The 21976-nt window shown below is 44.5% G+C and overlaps 1 protein-coding gene across 1 annotated transcript in view; it reads left to right on the top strand.

Annotated features, from left to right (window-relative positions):
- GLDC (glycine decarboxylase) overlaps window positions 1–13168 on the top strand; it is a 183823-nt gene extending 170655 nt beyond the window's left edge. The window contains exons 24-25 of the mRNA XM_069230125.1: window positions 11607–11687; window positions 12410–13168. Coding sequence (XP_069086226.1) covers window positions 11607–11687; window positions 12410–12553 — 225 coding nt within the window. The 3' untranslated portion in view covers window positions 12554–13168. The remainder of the gene's footprint in view (window positions 1–11606; window positions 11688–12409) is intronic.
- The last annotated feature ends 8808 nt before the right edge of the window (window positions 13169–21976 follow it).

Genomic DNA, 21976 nt, shown 5'->3' on the forward strand with positions numbered 1-21976 from the left:
GGGTGGGATTTGCCTCTCCCTCATCAATTGGAGTCAACTGTGGACGGTCTTTGCCACTGCCAGTGACGTGAAGACAAGGTAGGTGCCTGCTGCACCTGATAACTTGCAGCACATACGTACAGGGCGGTGCTTCACAGCCAAGGACCATGTAGGGAACTGCATACCGCCCCCTGGACTTCCCATGGTCTGCACAGAACTGCTTTTAGAAATGGGCCGCCAGTGCAGAGTGGACCCACTGCAGCACCCTGCATATCGCAACACTGGATGGGACACATAGCTGATGCTGCTGATGAATCGTTATCACAACACACCATAAGTAATAAATTAGACCGGGTCCTAGTAGCGGTGGAGAGGGTAGGAGCCAGACTGGAAACCACAAAGACATCCGTAGAGGGCAAAATTGATTTAGTGGGACTTTACTTGACCCTGCTCCATGCGGACCACACAAAACTTGCAAAGTGCACACAGCAGAGATAATTGTCGCCAAACTACAACCTAAGGCAAATGCTCTTCAAGCATCTTGGAACAAGATGGAGGAACAAGTATAGATGCTGGAGGACCGCCTGGACGACCCAGAAGGACGGTCCTGCCGTAACAACATCCGCCTTGTGGGATTGCCGGAGGGTGCTGAGGGGTCAGATGCTGTGCGATATGTAGAACGCTAGTTGAGACAGTTCTTGTCCCGGACGCCCTCTCCTCCTTTTTTGCAGTCAAACATGCTCCCAGAGTTCCAGCTCCCCCCTAGGTGCAGGACCACAGACATTTTTGTTCCACCTACTGTGCTATAGATATGGAAGCAATTCTCCATGAGACAAGAAACATAGGGGAGAATATGGTGGATAATGCAAAGGTAATGTTTATTCCTGACTAGATTCCCACTGTCCAGCAGAGGCGCAGTTCCTGCACTGCAGTCAAAGAGAAGCTCTGTGAGCTGAATATACAATACGCGCTTCTGCTTACGGTAAGTTTGCAGGTAGCGATCGGGGATCGTGCACGTTTTTTCAATACACCGGTTGAAGTTTGAAACTGGCTGGAGATGGAGGGCAAGGTGGGACCGGAAGAGGTTTGCCACAGTGAGCCTCCCTCACGTTATAGGAGACCATCTCGAAGGAGATGCAAATGCACTCGCTCGGAGCTGCTACGGCTGCACTGTAATGTCCCTCCCTTAGAACAAGTGATTCAAGAGCGCCGTCCGGTGCTTCAAAAGGCTGCTGAACTTGGGGTCCCAGGTTGTCGCTCGGACTCTGAGGGGCCATGGAGTGAGAAGGGCTCTGCTGTAACGGACCTACATCACACTGGTTCCATTGCTTTCCACAGCATCACAACACACACTGCGGATGACATTGTCTGATGTGACATTAAAATATGCATATTCATATGTTTCAAAGAACATTATCTATTGAATGTGTTGAAGCAAGACCAATGTTGGGGGGAGGGATGGAGGTAGGGGTTGTAATACTGGCTGCCACCCGAAGCGAAATAAGTATAGCGGTTTGTTGTGCCCACCTGTGTCACTCCCATTGCTAATGCTTAAAACATGTTTGTCCCATACACTGGTTTCGCTCTACCAGCTTTAGTCTGCACTTCTGAGATTCAGAGTTAACCAACCCATCTACATGCACCACACGGGATGTCCTCATGCCGCTCACATGCCATCCGCGCCAACTTTCTCACCTCCACTTTTATATTTTCCCCCTTGATTCCACTCATTGTCCAACTGAGTTGAATTCCAGTTGTTTTCATTGTAAGTTTGTGCAGGACGCATGTTGCATCTCTGCACACATGGTATTCACTATTTATCGTTCATAGTTCTGAACTTTACAGTGATCATTGCTTTTATAGCCCCAATCCTTGCTCCAACTTACCCACATAGTAAGTTACTACGATCGGGCGCTTACTGGGGTGTCACACCCTAACACCACTGCACTGATTTGTAAACTATGGGGCAGTTCAATATATTCACATGGAATGTGAGAGGCATTTATACTCAGTGACACAGATACCCTATACCCTCTTACCTGAAACTTCATCTTATACATATAGCCATATTGCAAGAGTTACATTATTCAGGCTGAAGCACTTACGCTACAGAGGCGCTGGAGAGGTCAGGTAATCACCACACACTACTCCACTTACGCTAGGGAAATCATGTTGTGGGTCAGGCCTGGTGTACCATTTGCTGTGGAAGAAAGGATAGCTGATCCAGAGGGCCGCTATGTTCTCATAAGGGGGCGACTTGACAACAGGGTCATATTAACAGGGCACATTATTGCCCTTAACACTGATCAAAATGCATTCTTGAGAACCATTTCCACCACTCTCTCACAGTGGGGAGACACCCCATGGCTGCTGAGAGGGAACATTAATAACTTGCTGGATACACAACTAGACCGCTCTTTTCCTCCATTATCATGCACCACTGCGGTCACAAATGTACTGGTGCTAATGGAAGGGCTCCAACACTGGAACTGGGTAGGATTTTGGAGAAATAGAAACCCCGAGAAGAAAGTCTATTTGTTCCATTCCATCACCCATGCCCTACATGCCCAGATAGACCAATTTGTGGGGGCAGAAATGCTGCTCTCCTCAATCACTGACGTGACTTATCTGGGGCACACACACTCAGATCGCAATCCCCACATGCTACAAATAATGTGGGATAGGACATCACCACCTATCCCAACATGGAGGCTGCAACCAGTGGTATTGGAGGACCCCCATGCTGATAATTTTGAGATCAATGAAAATACAGCATCTATGAGGCTAGTGGACTGGGACGCTTTCAAGATCACATTACAGGGGCATTGTTTGAGAGTACAGGGTAACATGAGAGACACTCTGTGAGGACATCACCAAATTAGAAAGTTCCTTCATGGCTCTAGAGACACGTGCGTTGACCAATCCAAATACAACACAGTCCCTAACAGTGATGAAGGGCGAGCACGCAATGCTTTTGAACCACCTGCACTGTTTGAATTATGCAGCACACTCTGAGCGCGCAAACACACACCCACACACACGCATTGGCACAGTGGGGTGCCTCCTATAATGCCTAATTCAGCAGGACAAACGGCACTTGCCCATAATGACCCTGTGCATAGAAGATGGCCGATGCTGCTACACGCCGCGGGCCATACATGATGAATTGGCCAGCCACTATTCCTGCGAGTATCAGGCATCTTTGGTCACCAAAAGGGAGTCCTATGACTCCTATATTGGGATTACTATACCCAGCGTTACCGGTGAACTGCGCAAGGAACTTGATGACCCAATCACTTTATTAGAAATAACCAAGGCAATACGATCGCTGGCAACAGGCTGGTCCTCTGGACCGGATGGGCTCCCTACTGAATTTTACAAGACTTTTGCACCCGCGCTACCTCCTCGATTTGTTAACCGTGTACAATAATGCTTTAGCTGCTGGTACCCTCTGACTCTCTCAGAGAGGCACTGGTGGTGTAGTTGCCTAAACCGAACAAGGATCCCACTCTAGTCAGTCCCTGTCGACCCCTGATGTTACTTAATACAGACTATAAAGTCCTAGCAAAAATCCTGGCAGAGCGATTGGCACCTTTGGTTCCCGAATCCGTTCATGCTGACAAACTGTTTTTCCCAGCGCACAACACCTCCCTAAATTTGAGTCATGTCATATGCTACTCACGATTGGCCTCAATGGTCTTAGATTTAGAAAAGGCCTTTGACTCTTTAGATTGGGAATATCTCTTTGCAGTGCTGGCGAGGTACGGCGTCGGGCAACGTGATCTGAGACTGGTTAAACTGTTGTACAAGGACCCCTTAATACATGACTGAACGGGACCCCTTATTTTCCATGTAATTGCCATATACAGAGGAACGCAGCAGGGTTGTCCGCTGTCAACTTTGCTTTTCTCATTGGCGATGGAGCCCTTGGCCCTACATATGTGCCGAATGGGCACAACATGGGTTATACCGCTGGGTGATGAAATGCATGTTCCTTGTACGCAGATGAAATGCTGTTATACATCCGTGACTCTCACAGGGTGCATGATACCCTGCTCTCCTGATTTGCCAATATATCTGGAATCCTGGTGAACTGGACGAAGTCCTATATGTTTGCCTTCTCACCCATGGTCCAGCCCTTGCAAGACGACAGCTTGGGAATGGCTCTGACATGGCAGCACCATACATTCCGCTATCTGGGCATCCAAGTGTACCGTACTTCTGCTGACCTTGTTGATGGAAACATCAAACGCACGGTGTCCTCCACTAAAGTGCAGATGGGTTTCTGGCACACATTGCATCTTTCTGTGACCGGGAGGGTGGTGCTGCTTAAAATGGTGGTCCTTACTAGACTATTGTATCTTTTTGCTAAATTGCCTCATTAAGTGCAGGTCGTATTTTTCAGAGACTTAGATGCACAGATGCATGACTTTATTTGGTTTACCTCGAGATGTAGGGTGGGGCTTGCTAAACTTTGCCACCCCACGAACAGAGGTGGGGTTGGCTGCCCCTCACTTTGAGAAGTACTATCTAGCAGCTCCGATCCAATGGATCGCCAAATGGTTTGCGCGACTATACTTGAAGGACACTGCTACATTGACGCCTATGTGGACCTCTTCATCTATATTACATTTGTTCCATCCTTGCACACGAGCACCTGACCCCCTACTGCTGCACACAGCATACCGATATTACCGATCTTTTAAACCCCGCCTTACTATCATGAATCATGTCCCTCCATATGCCCCGTGATTGGCGCTTTTGGGAACACCCAGACCAACAGGACCTAAGACGACAACGGAATTGTAAAAATGACATGACTTAGAACTGCACACGGTTGGGGGATCTATATAGAGATGGTGTCTTACTTAATTTAGAGGTACTGGCCACTGAGGATAACTTGACCCCAGAGCAATTTCTCTTGTATAATTCCATACTTGTCACACTAGAACGACACTGGGGAGCTCTTTCTACTGAACCAAAGATGCACCTCACACCGCAGTAGTTGCATGACATGGGACACTGGAGGTGCCTCATAAGCTGGCTTGCTACCTTACTGCAAAGTCATACTGTTTCCTTGCTTGCACAACTGCACCCACACTGGGACACACGTATGATCGAGTAGACAATGGCAGGCGATACTTGAAGGCTCAAAACATGTTCCTCGCAATGCTCGATTTAAACTTATCCAGCAATGTATTGTACATGGGGTGTATCTCACTTCGGCTAACATAAACCGTTTCTATCACAGGACAGATGACTGAGTTGGGGCCGATCTGTTGAGTACGCTATGGCATTATCCCACATTACACAATTACTGTCTCTCTGTCTCTACCTCTCTTACAATGCACGGGGCAAGAGAACCTTCATAACTGGGAGACATGTTTGCTGGGTCTGTACAGTCGGGCAGAAGGCCACCTCGCTTTTTGGATCTGGGGTTCATCGTGGCCAATTGACTCATAACACGCAGGTGGAAATCGCCCGATCCTCAGAGCTACGTAGCATGGAATCACTCCATGCTCAATTGAGCAGAAGCAGAGAGTGTGCCATTGTGCACAGAGGACACCGCAAGTACCCCATAGCTGCCTATTGGAACACTATTTTTATGTAATTTCAAGATGGGCATGCACAAGACACGGAAGACACGGGCGAATCAAACACTCCCACGCTGCACCCTTAGCGCGCTGCCACGACAACGCATGATGGGTATTCCACTTGGCTACACTTTAATCAACTAAAATCTGGGTAGCACATCTAACTTTGAACTTACCAGATTCACGCATTGGATTCAGGCATATTTGGGGCACACTATCATTGTTTTAATATCTAAATGGTCTCTGCGATTATCAGTGTTATATTGTTGTCAGCTATGATAAAATGTTTTGTAAAAAGAATCCATGGACCTGCAATCTAACCACATAGCCACGGAGTTATTATAAATAGATACTTGGTGACTTGTCAAATCCACCACTTAAATGTTATACCACTGCATCATACTCACAATAGCAATGTTACTAGGTGATATTATACTCGGAAACTGTACTTAGAGCTGCATCCATTAAGTATCAGTAAAAAGATTCAAACAGAAAAGATGTGAAACTTTCACCATCTGAAAATAGGTGGGTGAAATTAAATGAGCAGTCTTTTTAACTAAGAAAATTCATTTTTGTAATCCTGAGGATTGGTTGTTTCCTTGGACTGGTTTGTTCTTCCGATTGATTTTACGCTTACAGAGCTGTGGCACAATCCTGGTAGTACTTTGTGACCAGCTGTTTTTGTATTCATGGCTTTCCTCTGTCCGCATTTATTTCGCATTTGATTGCTTCCCCCATCCTTGATACAATGTTAAGGGAAGAATTGGGGAGCTTGGTCTGTTGTACTTACATGAGCAGATTTTCTCCACGTGTAGTCATTATGACCATACAGATGCATTTTGGAAGGGACATGTAGTCCTGGCTTCCCTGATCTGCTGCTCCCACTTTTGGGCAGCAGGTCTGCTGCAGACTGTGCCGGAGTGAATTCACATCCTGATCTGGACTGTGGAAGTGTATGAGGGGCATCTAAAGTTCTCAGACATCACCTCCATCTGGTTATTGGGGTCCAGGAATCTTATCATGGCACCACTCCTCAGGAACAACTCCCTCATTGCATAAATGCCATACTTGGAAGTTTATTTATGATATATGCCAGCTTTGTATATAACCTTAACTATGTGAAATACAGCCATAAAGAATACATCTGCCTTTATCCTTAAATGTTTACTCAATTTCACAGGGGAACAGAGTAGGTTGGTTGATACCCTTCACCCATCCTAGTGGTAATATAGAAGTGCCCTACACTGTCCTCCAAAGAGACTAGGGCCAGTAGCTGATTTATAGACCTTGAATGCGTATTAGCAAAGTGAAGAATAGCCAAGGAACTGGAAAGCGATGGCAGCGCCTAGAAGTAAGATACGGCCAGCAGAGTCTGAGAGGGCTGCGATAATGGTGCAGCAAAAGGGTTAAAGTTTGGACTTTCATCCCCCTTTGAGGGACTTTGTAACCCCACCCTCTTTTTATATTGGTGCCCCTGAATAAAGAGGTGCTGGTAATGATCCATGTATAAGTAATAATCATTTCTTATTATGCTACGTTAGATGACAACACTGTCCAATTTAAAAACTGATAAACCACAGTTGGAAAGTGTTGTACATCTGCTGTGGCAAGTAATGGAAATGCACGCAATCAGTTGGAGGTCCATTACTCCTAGCTGCTAGAGGGGCCAGTTTGATGTTTGATTATGCGGATAGTCCCGTGTTGAGGGAACGTAGCAAGTGCCCATCTGGGGACCAAGGCTTGAGTAGGATCCAAGCCTGGTCCTACCTACTCTCCCTCACCCATATGTTTAGTAGCCTTATAAGTGGTGACATGCAGTACTTTGCCCACATACAACTAGCATTATGTCATTGGGCCCCAGTTCCTCCAAGTACTCACCCTCTCTTGAGCTGAGCCCTGGGTGAGGACAGGCTTTCTGTCTTAGTTCACCTACATCCTCATCCTAATGTTTTTTTGCCTTTTTTCCGCCTTTTGACGATGGGAATCCCTCCAATGTTGTCTTCACATTTATTTCTCTTTGCTCTTCTGTTTACAATACCACTGATTTTTGTTGTTTGGCCCTCTGCCCCTCATTCCCTCATCTTTGAGCCCGGTCACTTTCTCCACCCTCCCACCCTTTCATTCTTACTTTTTTTTTCCTGGTGCTGCCAGCCCACTTTGTGCTTCTCTATTCTGTTTTGGGTCTTGGTAGAAATGGAAAAAGACTGACAAATTACTTTATATCATTTTTTATTTTGCAACTTGTTCCTTTGTTTTAATTATTTTTCTTCATCGCATGCTGAGAATTGGCATCTGGATCTGTCATTTTGCATTTCCTTTCCAAGTAATGTTTCTCTCATTTTCATTATTTAGCAGACATTTTCGTAAACTCTCCTATTTTATTTCTAAAACTTTTTTCGCTTTGAAAGAGAGGTTTAGCAGAATGTATTTTTTCAGCTTTTTCTTTGTTTTCGTTTAGTATCTTAATTTGAATGAAGTAAAATTGTATCTTGTTCTACAGTTTCATACCTTTAATTTCTAGCCTTATGATACACGAACTAGCATGATGCCAGCGTCTACATTGCCCCAGCATTTAATTGCATGCATTGCCATAGACTTCTTCACATCAACAGTGTTCCAGAAATTAACTTGTGGGGATAGGTAGTGCATCTGTTCTGCTAGAAATCGCAATGCCTCTGGATGTAAAACATAATTCCCAGAACCTTCATTGCTCCAAGTATTTACAGAACCATTGTTCTTCCAGAAACCAGTCTGCCCTGGTATTTGACCACTGCAATGAAAGCATCCCCACTGCCTGTGTATGTATTTACAGCACCATTGCGGAAACCAAATATCCTAATATGTAAAGCTCTATTTACATCTAAACCGTGGTATCAAAACAATGCTTTTATCCCAATTTCTCTCCTCTTCATCAGTTGTCTGGTGACTTCCTGCCAAGAGTGTCCTAGGAAGTTGGAGACTTGATATTGGCCAAAATTTAGACAGCCATTGGTTATGATTTTGATTCAAAGGATCAGGAACTGATGGGGAACCTTTGATTATGTGTGATACTACAGGCGGATTCACGCACATGAAAACATTTAGGACTCAAGAAATCCATAGGATCATGACCAGATTGCTGGGAGGTTACTCAGCATTTCATCACTGGACATGCGTTTGGTTCAGATCTTCTTTGATCCCTTTAGCCAGGTGGGCATTTTAGTGTGCTTCATTGCTTTGTGATGGCCCAGCTTTTGGATATTACTGGCTAGTTTGTCTGATCAGGTAGGTCAACCATCTACTTTGCAATTATCACCCGACCTGCGGAACTTTCCATCACTGCATGTTCCTGAGGGTAACAAGGCCATCGCAGGTCACTTCTCTTCCACTTATTGAGAGTGTAGTTCATTTTTTTTTTTTTTTTGTTTGTTTTGTTTTTGTAGTAAATGTCCTCATAATTCCACCAATTAGGTTACCACTGCTCCATGTACTCATGGTCGTACCTGTTGTCAGCTCACTGGGCCATAGAATGAGACCGGCTTTCCAGCCTTACTGAAACAAAAGCAAATAATCATTGGACGGAATGGCATGTCATATCTTCAACAATTCCCAAAATCCACCTTCCCCTCATTTACTCCTCTCCTTTTTATTTCCTTAAAGAAGAGCACTGATCTTTTTCATGCATGCCAAGTAGTGGCAGAGGTTTGAGCTCAACACTTAGAAATTTCCCTTCTTGCAAGCAGAACCAAATAGAAAACCAGGCCTCGATTAATGAGGATTGGAGGAGAGGCCACCCGTATCCTGATGCTCTATGCCAAACAAAATCAATGAGGGGCTTACCTCCATAGCGACACCCAAAGAGCGAGAAATGGTCTTGCCCACCTCTGTCCAAAATGCCTCCAATTTTGGACAAGAGGAAAACACGTGCACATAATCTGCCTCGCTGCTGCCACACTGCTTACAATTAGAGGGTGCACCCCCTTTTATCTTTGCCAATTTGTTAGGCATCCAGTACGCTCTATGATGGGTAAAGAAATGATTTCTCCTTAGTGCGTGAGGCTTAACCACTGAATGTAACTCTTCCAACTCCACATCTGGCAAGTATCCACTCCAGACAGCATACAATGTTTTCATCCTTTCCTCGTCTGCCGTCAGGAGATGCTGGTACCACCGTGCCACCACCTCCTTCATGGCCTCACAATTTTGAAGATCCATTTCCATTTGTTCTGGCTCTTAAGCCATGCATTCACCTAATAGATCCTAAATCTAGAGACAGCCCCCTCTGTCTTATTGCTCCAATATTCCCAGCTTAACCTCTTCCCGCTGTTCACCATCTGCCTCATCTAGGGACACCACTATGTTTTAAAGGCACAGCGAGGCTATCCAATTAGCAATCCGGCATTCCAGGGGAATCCCAAATGGGAGATAACCTGCTATAATAAGCAATGCCCAGAAGGGATGTATTCTCATACCAGTTGGTGGCTGCTGTCCGCAAACATTTCAGCCTAACCTTCTTAAAGAATTTTGGCGCCCCGAATTTATAAGAGAAACCATTCACAGATAGGCCTGAGAGCATTGCTCCAAACATAACCCCCACTAAGTTCTCATCTTGATGTAGTAACAGCATCCTGTTCTTCAGCTGGAAAGCCCAGCAATAGAGCAGCAGATCCTGGAGGCCCAACCAAACTAAGCCAACTCTATTGAGAGGGTATTTCCATCAGACAAAAGACCATTATTCCTCTCTTTGGCTCTTCTTGGGATTACTCATTTCACATAGGACCCTATAATGGGGGGGGTCTTACTTCTCCCTTAGATTGAAGCACAGGTGCTGGGGGCCTTAGAGAGGCTCTCAAGCACGTGTGGGTTCTGGAGCTATCTCATCTTCACTGCTATATTGACCAGACACTAAAGCCTTCAGCCCGCAGGCAGGGAAGTTAGCGCAGCATCTGTTGGCACGCTGCCACACAAGTCACAGATTAGGCTCTCGCCACTAAAGCACCTTGAGCACTATCTTTCCAGTCCTCCAGGCAGATCCCACATAATGCCCCTATATATTTACAACAAGTTGGTCACTCTGGTAATAGCAGTAGCCTCTGCAATTTGAACTCTGCTAGTTTGGCTACTTCTTGGTTGGCATCTTGGCCACATCCACGTCACAAATCTTAAGCCATTATAAAAACTGAACTTCAGAAAAAGCTATGACAGTCACTTCTACAAATAGAGTTTCATACAGCGGTCTCTGTACCCAGCAGAAATTGTATTAATTGGAGCTGCAACTTTAGAAGTTCCATGCATTATGACCAGTGGATACTCTGTATTGAAAGCATGGGGTGTCTCAGTAGAAGAGCGCCTGCTGACCTGTCTACATCGGGGAGCACTGATTTTGCAAGCTCTGCTTTAACTGCACAAAGTCCATGCTTCAGTGGAGGTAAAAATGTACAGTCCGACAAAAAGAAATCTCTGATTCAGAGGAGGCAAGTAGGGTTCTTCACATGACCAATTTCTGCCCAGCAGTAAATGCTTGACTTCTCCTGTCACTAGGTATCATCGCAGACAATTGTGATATTAGATTTGACCACAGTGAAGGTGTCTGGTTAAACTAGTGTCTGCCTGTTTTTTCGAGCCTTAAAATGCTGCACAGCATCTCCAAGGAACTAGTTTAAGCAAGCACCTGTTCGTAACAAGGCAATAGAGAACAAGCTTCCAAAGTGTGTGGAAATGAAATGCCGTTGGTGGGTAGTTTGTACGTTTGAGTCTAAAGGGTTGATCTTATATGGTACACATACATTTTAAGTTGTTAAAACAAGTTGTAAGCGGTAAGGTCCATATGGAGCGTTATTTGAAGTTTACCCAAAGCCCACATACGTCCAGATAGCTGATATGCTATGCTTGCAGCCAGAACTAGGTGGTTGCTGAGGGTGGTCGTTTTGTGCCCTGTTCTATCTCTACTAACACCTTGTGGCTCGCACTGTTTTGTTTCTGCCTGCTCTGTCGGCTAGTAATGGCCCCCTTTTTTTTTTTTCTTCATTTTTTTATTCTCTTTTCTGGTAATAGATGGCACCTCACACTTTAACTTGCATTGCTTCCTCGACCTGGGACCGGCCTTATTCCAGAGAAGTAGCTGCTTTCCCACTTGTAAGTATCTAATTTTTTTTCCAAATCGTACTGCAATCCTCTGTCTGAAACTGTTGTTGCATATGAAACAAGCATTTGCAATGCAATGGGTCTCGCATTACGTCGAGTTACAGCTATTAGCATTGTAAACTTCTAGCCGGACTTTTCTTGCCACATTAAATGGAAAAAAATAATAATAAGCTCGATCGCGCTGTGAAATAAAGAGAAAAAGTAATCCAGAAACCATACGGAAAACATGGAGCCTCGTATGTTTCCAGTAGTTTACTGGTGCTCTCGAGGAGGGCTAACCACCAGAAAAGGCATGTCGTATGCATGCCTTTCACGAATGAAAACACGGGGATTTTAAAAGGCAAGCCTACGAACCAATGAAAGTGACTGACATAACATGGGCATGGTTAAAATCCCCCTAAAGAGAGATTAGAAGAGGGACGGGGCGCTTTGCGCTCGCCCCTAAAAAGCTTAGTATCTAAGCACAGTGGTCTCCCTGATGGGTGAAACTATGTTAATTGCAACAAACCCCGTATTGCAAGTACAGCCATTTCGCATTTGCTTCTTTTTAAGTAGGTCAGCCATTTGTTTTCTCGCCTGCGTTACAATCGAGTGCTCCCTTGCAGTGCCAATGCAAAAGATTGCATTGTATTGGGGACACAAAAACAAAAGGCAAATGAGTAAGTTCTTGTAGAGTATGTGCATTTCATACTGACTTTTTGTGTTTCTTTTAGCCTTTCGTGAAACCAGATAGCAAGTTCTGGCCCACCATATCGCGCATAGATGACATCTACGGTGACCAGCACTTGGTCTGCACCTGCCCACCAATGGACTCTTATGAATCCCCCTTTGCAGAGCAGAAGAGGGCCTCGTCCTAGTACCTTTCGTTTATTTTCACAAGACTGTGTTTTCTTCACTGTGGTTGAACTTGGCAAGATGTCATTTTTCTCTCCTCCCCTGATTCGAAGAAGGGGTTTTATATACTGTGTATATTTGTCTTAGTCCACATACTGTTAATTGAATTGCTGCTACACAGTTGTGAATACAATCAAAGCATTGGATAAGAGCAGTTCACCCCGGAAGCTGACTAGATTCGGTGCCTTAGTTTCCGCCGTAGTTGATGTTAACGATCCCTTCACCAGGCACCCTTGTTTATTGGTTAGGGCTCAGAACTGCCTCTTTTTACAGTAACGATTTTAAATTTTAATGTAGCGATTTGTTAAACCTTTTGGTGTATGTCTTCAAAGATTTGTTCTTTTTCATGTTTTAGATATCTGGGGGCCTACTATCGAGGTAATTGTCATTGTAAATATTTACATTTTGTATAAACAAAATTTAGGAAGAACAGGTTTCACTAATTTTTGAAACTTTTCTTCAAACTTAACTCAATACTGCCTGACTGATTTAGATGTTTAACATTTATTTCATTTATTTCATGCGTTTTAACATGTTGATTTAGTATTCTAATAAAATTCCTATGTTTTCTCCTGTTCTCCCATCTTGCACTTTATCTGTTATGTTGCTTTTCCGTGTGATCAGACTTAAGGTTTTTTTGTAAATGTTTTGAACTTTGTGTTTTCAGATGACAAAGTGCCAAATTTGAAATTAAAAAAAACTTTTTTTGGGGGGAGGATGTTTTCAATGTGTTCAACAGGTTCTTCACTCCTTTCCATATTGTCCCCTTGATTCAGTTCGCTGAAGTGATTTTTTTTTTGTGGATTTTTTTTGTTTTGTTTTTTTGTTCATAAAATCTCAAACCTACAGTTTATTTTAATTCCTAAAGAAGTCCTTATTGTATGTTTAATAATTGTTTGAGGATACACTTACCATTTTCAACTAGTGGTGCATGCTAAAAGCTTAAACATGGCAATTTCCCATTTTGAAATGAAAAAAAATCAGTTGCCAGTTCAGACATGTTAGGGTTGATGGCATAAAGAGAACAGGTCAAAGTACATCCATTCTTGTAAGACATATTGTATTAAGACTAGTGTGGAAAAAAAGTTTTACATTTGTGGAATTTAAATGAATTTTATAAAGCATGCATCTAGCCACAGTGTAACAAACCATTCTATAAATGTGGGACTTAAAATTAGTGCAAGAGGCTAACATAGGATAAAGACCAGTCCAATTGTAGCTCCCCATACCAGACGCTTGTCTTGATTTACATGTTTGTGCCTGCTACGCAACCCTTAAAGCAAAAAGCACACTCCTTACTGTGCAATACAGGCTCAAAAACGTAACTATTGGGTCAACAAATAACTACATATCAGGTGAATAACCCGTAAAAGTACCAAAATTTACATTGACATTCCTCCTTTTGTGCTTGGTGAAACAGATAAAAGACACTAATAGTAATCTAAAAGTTTTGAAAAGAAGATTGGGAAATAAAGGTCCTCATTGATGTGGAAAGCTAAACCCGCTTTCTATACAGCGGAGGGGACAAGAGGTCCGCATAGTCCTATGAAATTGTGGCAAGCCGCAACTGAGTGGGAGAAAGCATTTGAAACTAACTCATTAAGATGATAAAGCTGTCAGCAAAAGTTAAACAAATATGTAGGTTGACAGTTTTAAGTGAAGGCTTAATCTAGTGTGTGACAAAATTTAAGATGGTTTATTTTTGGATGGTGAACCATGATAGAAGGCATTCTAATGCTTTTAACAGTCACGTCTTAGGACAAACAGGGCAAGAAAAATGCCTACATATCAAAGGGGAATGTACTCAAACTTTGCTTTAGCTGGCAAAAACAGAAAGGAGGTACCACGTAGACAACCATGTTCTATAGATGCAGACAGAGTGACCGGCTCCCGCTATAGATGTAACCGAGATGTAGAAGACTACAGAAAGGAGGTCATGAAATAATGAATTATCTTTGGCATCAAAACTATTAGAACATGAAATGTATGGCATTTAGTACCAATGATGTATTCCACTGGACCATATCTTTTATGAAGGGGATAATACCTTTCATTGGATCAATGTAAATCAAATATTACTCCTATTCTTGACAGTAGTATATCCCACACCATTTCCACAGTGGGAATTGGTTCTAGAAAAGCTTGTCAATACCTACAAACAAGAATGTTTATGGTTGTTCCCAGACTCATAAGGACATTACCTACCCCTGTTAATATAGTATAAAATTTCAGGAAAGTTGTTGGGGGACACAAGCTCTTCAACCTTTTGAACACTTGTATTGTTTTGCAATTAGACAAAGGGCGCTATCACTTAACCATTCTCCATCTTCTTGACCAACTCAGTGTATTGGATCACAAACGTGGTAGTACATTTGTATAAAAGGTGATTTCTACTTGTATGTTCAACTTGCACTCTTTTGTTTTTATTAAGCTTTCACAGATACACAGCAATAGTGAAGCAATCCCTACATAGGGAATTATTAACAGTTACAAATAGTGTGCAACACCAAATGGTACAGTTTACATGACGTATATCAATGTGTCAATTTACAACCAGTCAAAAATAAAGAACTTTAAAACTGCAATGTGGAATGATACAACCAAGACTTGGGAGAGCGAGGCACAGAGGTAGGCTGGAAACTAGATGGATTGGAGGACAGTGAGGAGCATATCGTATGTAACAACTGTGTTGGGGGTAGACAGGACATGGAGGATGATTAGTTGCAAATTTGCATGTTGCATGTTGTTGGCGGTGAGGGCTGGAGGAGGTAGTCTTGTGTATCAAGAAAGTATGGGAGGGATGTTCACAGGGGGTTACCTGTGGTGGTGCAGCTTGGCAGCTAGCTAATGGAGGTAGATCATTGGGTGACAGGAGTTGTGGAAAATGTCAGGAGGGTGTCCCATCCCTGGGATATGGAGAGTTTGCGAGGGTGGAATGCTTAATTGTACCAGAGGGCAGTTCCCTCTGCTGTTTCCCATTTACGTACCATATCCTGCAATGCAGCTTGTGGTGGCTCGGCACTGTAATGTAAGAATGCATTTGGCTAGCTGCAGAGCTGACCCAGTGAAACTTGCACGTGCAAAGTATATTTTCTTTTGCTTGAAAATACCCAGGGCACAGGACTCCCAGGTTGAAATGTCCATGAGCTCGGTGACATCACAAAGTGTGGTGTGAATGTCTTGCCTATAGGCAAGGAAGGATGCCATAACATATGGTGGAAGTCTTCCTCACTTGAGTTACAGCGGGGCCCTGGAGATCTGCTGTAGAGAAATGGCTGTGAGTTGGGCTTGGGTCACATATGCACACTGTACTATATGGAACGTGATATTTTTAAGCCTGGTGTTCCTTAAAACAAAATGAGGAAAGGCCAATGCCTGTATCCATTCAGCATCATTTAATGCCCTTCCCATATCTTCTTCTCACTTAGTGCACAGCGGCTCTAGGGGAAATCCGATGTGCCTTCAGATTGCCTTGTAGAGCAAAGAGATTAAGTGGCCAATACCCTAAACCCCCACCCCCCCCCCCCCCCTTCCCCCCTCCACAAGGTCAGAACTCTCCCATGGTCAGAAGTGTTTGGTAAACTGCATGTGGAGATGACTGTTGGTCCCTGGTGGACCACAAGGTGAAGCAAGTGTTGTGTAGCTGGCGGTAGGTGAGGAATTGTCCTGGTGGGAGGCCTTGATCTGCTTGGAGTTGCTCAAAAGAGAGGAGGTGGCTGTTGGAGAAAAGGCCTCAACCACGGTCGAGGTTTGTTCATGCCAGCTGGGTAAGTTTGAAGCGGAGTATGTGCCCAGATACCGTGGAGGCCTATTTTGGCAACACCAGGGCATAGTGGGGAATATGGCAAGTGAGAAAACGTGTTCTGTTGATGCATTTGTGGCCAATCTGTACGTGTAGACAACTTGCAATGTCCGGTGTTTGTCATGGAAGTAGGAAGCCTGAATGGTGGTGGCAGTGAGGGTTTGTGCATGTTGTTGAATGTTTTTCTTCCAGATTACGATTCACCAGCGTTCTGGTAACCCATTGGAACTGTGGTGCTCCTAGAAATTAGGCTTCAAATGATTGGGCACCCAGACCTCCTTCACCCGCAGATAGGTGTAATTTTTTTCAGGGCTATCCGACGGAGGCCATTAACTCATATGTTTTATTAGTAGTGAATCCAGGTCATGGAAGAAATTGCTGGGGGTTGGCAAAGTAATACAAAAGACTGGGTAAAAGCACCATATCTGATAAGGTGATCGTCCCTGTGATAGCTTCTTCCATAAGAGTGTGCGTGACTTTAGCGCTGTGAGTACAGGGTGCAGGTCAGTTGGAGAGTGGTACAAACAAATATCTAGTTGCCGGACCGCTGAACACTGCCAGGTAAGAGGGTCCCTCTGAGGTGGAGCTCGTGCAGGGGCGAAGTCGGCATGGAGCAAGTAAATGGAGGATTTTTCCCAGTTCACTGCTATGCCTGCATGTTTGGCAAATGCCTGGAGTGCATTCCGGATGGGGCAAGGTCCATGCAGGCATCATGGACATACAACAGGAAATCGTCAGCATGTAGGGATACTGCATGTGTCCGATCAGCAAGTGTGACACCCCAGTGCTGTCCCTTCGACCGGAGCTGTATGGCAAGCGGTTCCATTTACTATTCTTATTACAAAGAGCAGGGGCCAAAGAGGGCACCCCAGCCGTGTCCCTCAGCTGACTGAGAATGTGGGTGAGATGGCATATCCTAAACATATCCGTGAGTAGGTAGGTGTATAACAGATGCATGTAGAGAACAAGGCATTTACCTACATCCATATGTGTAGAAACACACATTGTGACATATTGAACACCTTCTCCAGGTACAGAACCAGGCAGGCAGCAAACAGGAAATTACCTTGAACCTGATCATGCACATGAATAAAACGCCATAGATTGTGAGGTGTTGCAGCCTTGGATGAGTCTGTTCTGGTCTGGGTGAATAAGTTCCAGTAGGATTGGGGTGTATCTGGCTCACAAGATTTTGCCCAGTATTTTATAGTCCGTCCATAGGATGGCTACTGGGCAATTTGAGGATATACAGGTAAGATCCCGGTTGGGTTTGGGATCGATACTAATAGACTCTTGAAGGATGGATGGTAGCTCACCTATTATGAGGGATTAGTTGTGCATTTCTGCAGCCGAGGTGCCAGACTTGCGCTATAGTAGTCTGTAAGGCCATCAAAGGCGGGGATCTTGTTTCTGGCCAGGCCCTGTATCTGCTGCTTTACATCTGCTGGTGTGCTCACGGCATCCAAGCTTTTGCTTTGGGACTCAGTGATGCGTGGTACAGGGAGATAGGTTAGGAATGACTCCTTGACTGATACATGACTAGATGCTTTTTAAATGCCAGAGTGAAGTGTGTAACATTCCTGGAGGATATCCTGTTGTGTGCAGAGAGTTGCACCTGTGGTGGAGGTGAGCTCAAGGGTGGGAGTCACTATTTGTTCTTGATTGATTAATCAAGCGAGGAGGCAACCAGACTTCTTGCCCTTGCTGTGGCTTTTAGCCACATATGCTGTGAGGTTAAAGAAGCGTAAGGGCTCCAAGCGAGCTGCATATTAGCACTTAGATTCCTGTACTGCCGTCCAGCAATACACGTCTTGCTTTGCCTGGCATTGTAATTGCAGCAGGCATATCTCCACTTCTGCGATTTCCCTATCAGGGGACCTGCAAACCCCTAATATTTCTTGCTTACAAATGCCATGAGTGACTCCTTTGAAGGTCCTCCATTCAAGGAGTCTGGTAAAGGCGGTGCCCCCATTCTCAGCAACGTAGTTATGTATGTACATTACCTTTGTTTCCCTGAACATGGGATCCTCCAGGCAGTCGTAACTTAGTGAGTTAGGGGAGGGATACCACATTGCATGTCAATGGTGTGGGCATTGTGATCAGAGACTACCTGCCCTAAGTAGTCCGCAGAGCAGAACGCTGATAGAAAGGCTAATGAGCATAATATGCACTTGAGGGGCACAAATATATTGTGAGGTGCTGAATAGGAGTAAACCCGGGACGTGGGATTGAGTGTTCTCCATGCATCGGCTAGGGGCCAATGAGTCATCCACTTGGTGAATCGTTCCACCTGTGCAAAGGGAGGGGCATGTGGGAGTGACAGATGGGATGGATCTAAGTGTAAATTGAGGACACAACTGTAGTCGACCACCACCCACCCCCCCCCCCCCCCCCCCCCAGCACCCATGGAACACTAGCCTTATGGGCCAAGATGTCAGTGACTTCCAGAACATGTCTTGGCAGCATTCGGGGGTAAAGGCTGCCCAAACATACTGGAAGGCCATTGAGTTGGCCCTCTAACAGTACATAACATCCCTCCTTGTTGAGGATTGTGTCAGTTCAACTGTAATATTACGGGTGTCTATGAGAAAGATTTGGGACTGTTGTCTTTCTGAGGTATGAGTATACAGAGTAATGCTTCCACACTGTGTGCATGCCACTAACACAGAGTGTGAGGAATCTAGTGGTGGTCTCTAGTGTCATTACATGCCAGTTAGGGAGAGCGCGCCCTCGGGGGTATTAAGCTGTGCCCCATAGCCATGTTTTTCCCTCTGCCGTCTAAGTATTAACATGTGTCACTATGCCTCTGTAAGCTGTGTAGGAGTATAGGTGGTAAGTGGGAGTGGGCATGTGAACAGAACCACGTAGAGCCTACTGCAAAAGGTGGTAGATCCAAACTGGGTGATGTAAAGAACCATCTGGAAAGCGTGGGGGGGGGGGGGGCGAGGGGAGGGGTGGCTGAGTTGAGGATCGGATGAGTGCGATGTGGTCCACTCTAGATCATGAACAGAAGATGCTAGAAGTTGCAATGCCCCGGGTGTCAAATTAATCAAGGTGAAACAAGGATGCAACAACAGGTGGATATCTGAGCCATACAACAGAGAGTGTAGTTGAGTTTGTTTTAAGATGTGGTCATATTATAGTCTCAACAGCCTGAGGTGTCCCCTGAGGAGTGGGGATGTTTGTGAGGCGCTTGGGGAGGAGTCCAAGTCACTATCTGAGGAGATGTGCAGACCACTGTCAGGCTCCATCACCACATTGGCCAAAGCCCTGAGGCTTCTCTGTGGTACACTATTATCTGTTCCAGTGCCTTCAGTGGTGAGGACCCCAGGGACCCCTTTGGAAGGCCCTGTCGGCTGCCTCAAATGTAAACTCAGTTGTACTTAAGACACCTATAGAGACACAAAGCCGGGAGTTGGGGTAATATACAACATATCCTGTACCACAACAGCCTACATCTTTAGCACTCTTGGGGCCTAATTCCCATCCTTGCCTCCTCAGGCTACTTATGGTTTTAATAGTTTTTTATGTAATGTGAGATCACTACCCAAACATGCAATTGACTGTTGGGACCTCCTTTCTACCAGAAATAGGCTTTTTGACAGAAATCTGGCTGAGTCCTACTTTTATTCCTGCTATAACACTGGCTCTCCCATATAACTATTGAATGCTTAAAGTTGATAGAGTTGGGCAAGCAGGGGTGGCATTGCCATTATTTTTCAAGATACAGTCAAAGTCTCTCTCTAATCCTTAAACACTGATTGGGAAGGTATGTATCTTTAAAATTGAGTTCTCCTACTAGTACTGTTGGAAAGGAGCCTTGCTTTATCGTCCCCGGGACCTAAAGAAGATTTTAACTACCGTCTTACTAAATGTATAGCCACCTATGTACTGTCTTCACAACACATTCTTTTCCTGGGTGACTAACTATTATGTAGAAGACCTCTTTGATTTAGAGGTAGCACAGCTTTTATCAGATTTAGAGATTGGGCTTATATCACAAAATTATAGGGCCCACTCATTTGGCAGCTCACACATTGGATCTAATTTACCAAAAATTCCAATACCTTCCAATCTGTGAGTCACTCTTACTGCTTTCTTGGGCAGACCATGCTTTCAGATCCCTAATTTGGAGAAGATGGAAAAGCCATATAGCGGTACTAATGGAGTCACAAAATAATAGCATTGTGTCTCTCCTGATTATTTTTCCAGTTTTTGATTTCTCTGTAGCCGCCAAGGTCCCAGAATTAAATCAGACTTTGGCAGAACATCAGAATGCCTTAAATTCTGCCATCGATGGCATTGCCCCTTTGAGAACACAGTCAAGTACTAAACATAGACCTCGCACACCTTGGTACACCAGGAGTGAAGACTAGAAAAAGCAGATTGCAAGCAGTTGGAGAGACGCTGGCACTCAACTAATAATCTAAATGATAACGCAGCATACAAAAATGCACTCACCATCTATCATCCGAATATCAAAACTGTGCGTAAAGCGTATATCCTCAGTCAAATTGACCAGACAGGAAATTCTTCCAAAGAGCTTTTTAAAACTCTTAATGGTTTTATTAATCCTCATGCATGCTCTAAACCACTTCAGGCCTCCCAAGAATTATGCATCTCCCCTGCAGACTTGTTTTTTGAGGATAAAATCAAGCTAATTTACCAAAACTTTATTAGCCAACCATCACTCCACTACAGAGTTGAATTTCATCTCCCCCTCCTGGCAATGGTGGCTACTGCATGGAAAAGTTCAATACTTTTTCACTTGAACAAATACAGAGAGTATTAGACAAAAGCTAAATCCATCTCTCCTTCAGATCCATGTCCACTCAGGATTTCAGCACCATTGTTTCAGCATATTGCTCTGGCAATTAGATCGCTATTTAATCTATCAATCAAGACGGAAAATTCCTGTGTCCTGGAAAACTGCAGGTTATACCTATTCAGAGAAAGGGTAATGTGTACTCCTCAAACTACTGGTCCATTTCCCTGCTTCCACTTTTAGGCAAGCTCATGAAAGGTCTAATTAATAAACAATGGACAGATTATCTTGAAGGAAACAAGGTTTTGGACCCATCCAAATCGGGTTTCAGATCGGCGCACATCGCTGAGATGGTCTTGGTTGCCATGATAGACTCAATAAGGTGCTTGCTGGATGCCGACACTCCATCTGTGCTTTACAAGTTTACGGGAGAGTTTTAGTATGGATCCATGACTTTTTGGAAGATAGATCACAAGTCATTTTGCTGGGTGTTTTCAAGTACCGGACCATGCTGATTGACATGAGGGTGGGGCCCTCGGGGATCATGCTTGAGTTCCATCTGATTTAATATACGATTTGTTCTAATTTCTCTGCTTGCTGCGGTTGGCCTCAGCACGGAGACACCCCTGCTGGGTTGATTCAAACGCTATACCAAATTTTTATAATAATAAATAAATAATGAGGTGGGTTAGAGCGCATCCATCTCACTGGCAAGGACTCAGTTTATGGAAGATATGGGGTTGGGGGTCCCTCTGGTCGGGACCTGGTGGACCGGTGGAAGGCAGGTCACTGTAAATTCTCACCATGTCTAAGAGCCCT

The sequence above is a fragment of the Pleurodeles waltl genome, chromosome 1_1 (assembly GCF_031143425.1).
Source record: "Pleurodeles waltl isolate 20211129_DDA chromosome 1_1, aPleWal1.hap1.20221129, whole genome shotgun sequence".
NCBI lineage: Eukaryota > Metazoa > Chordata > Amphibia > Caudata > Salamandridae > Pleurodeles > Pleurodeles waltl.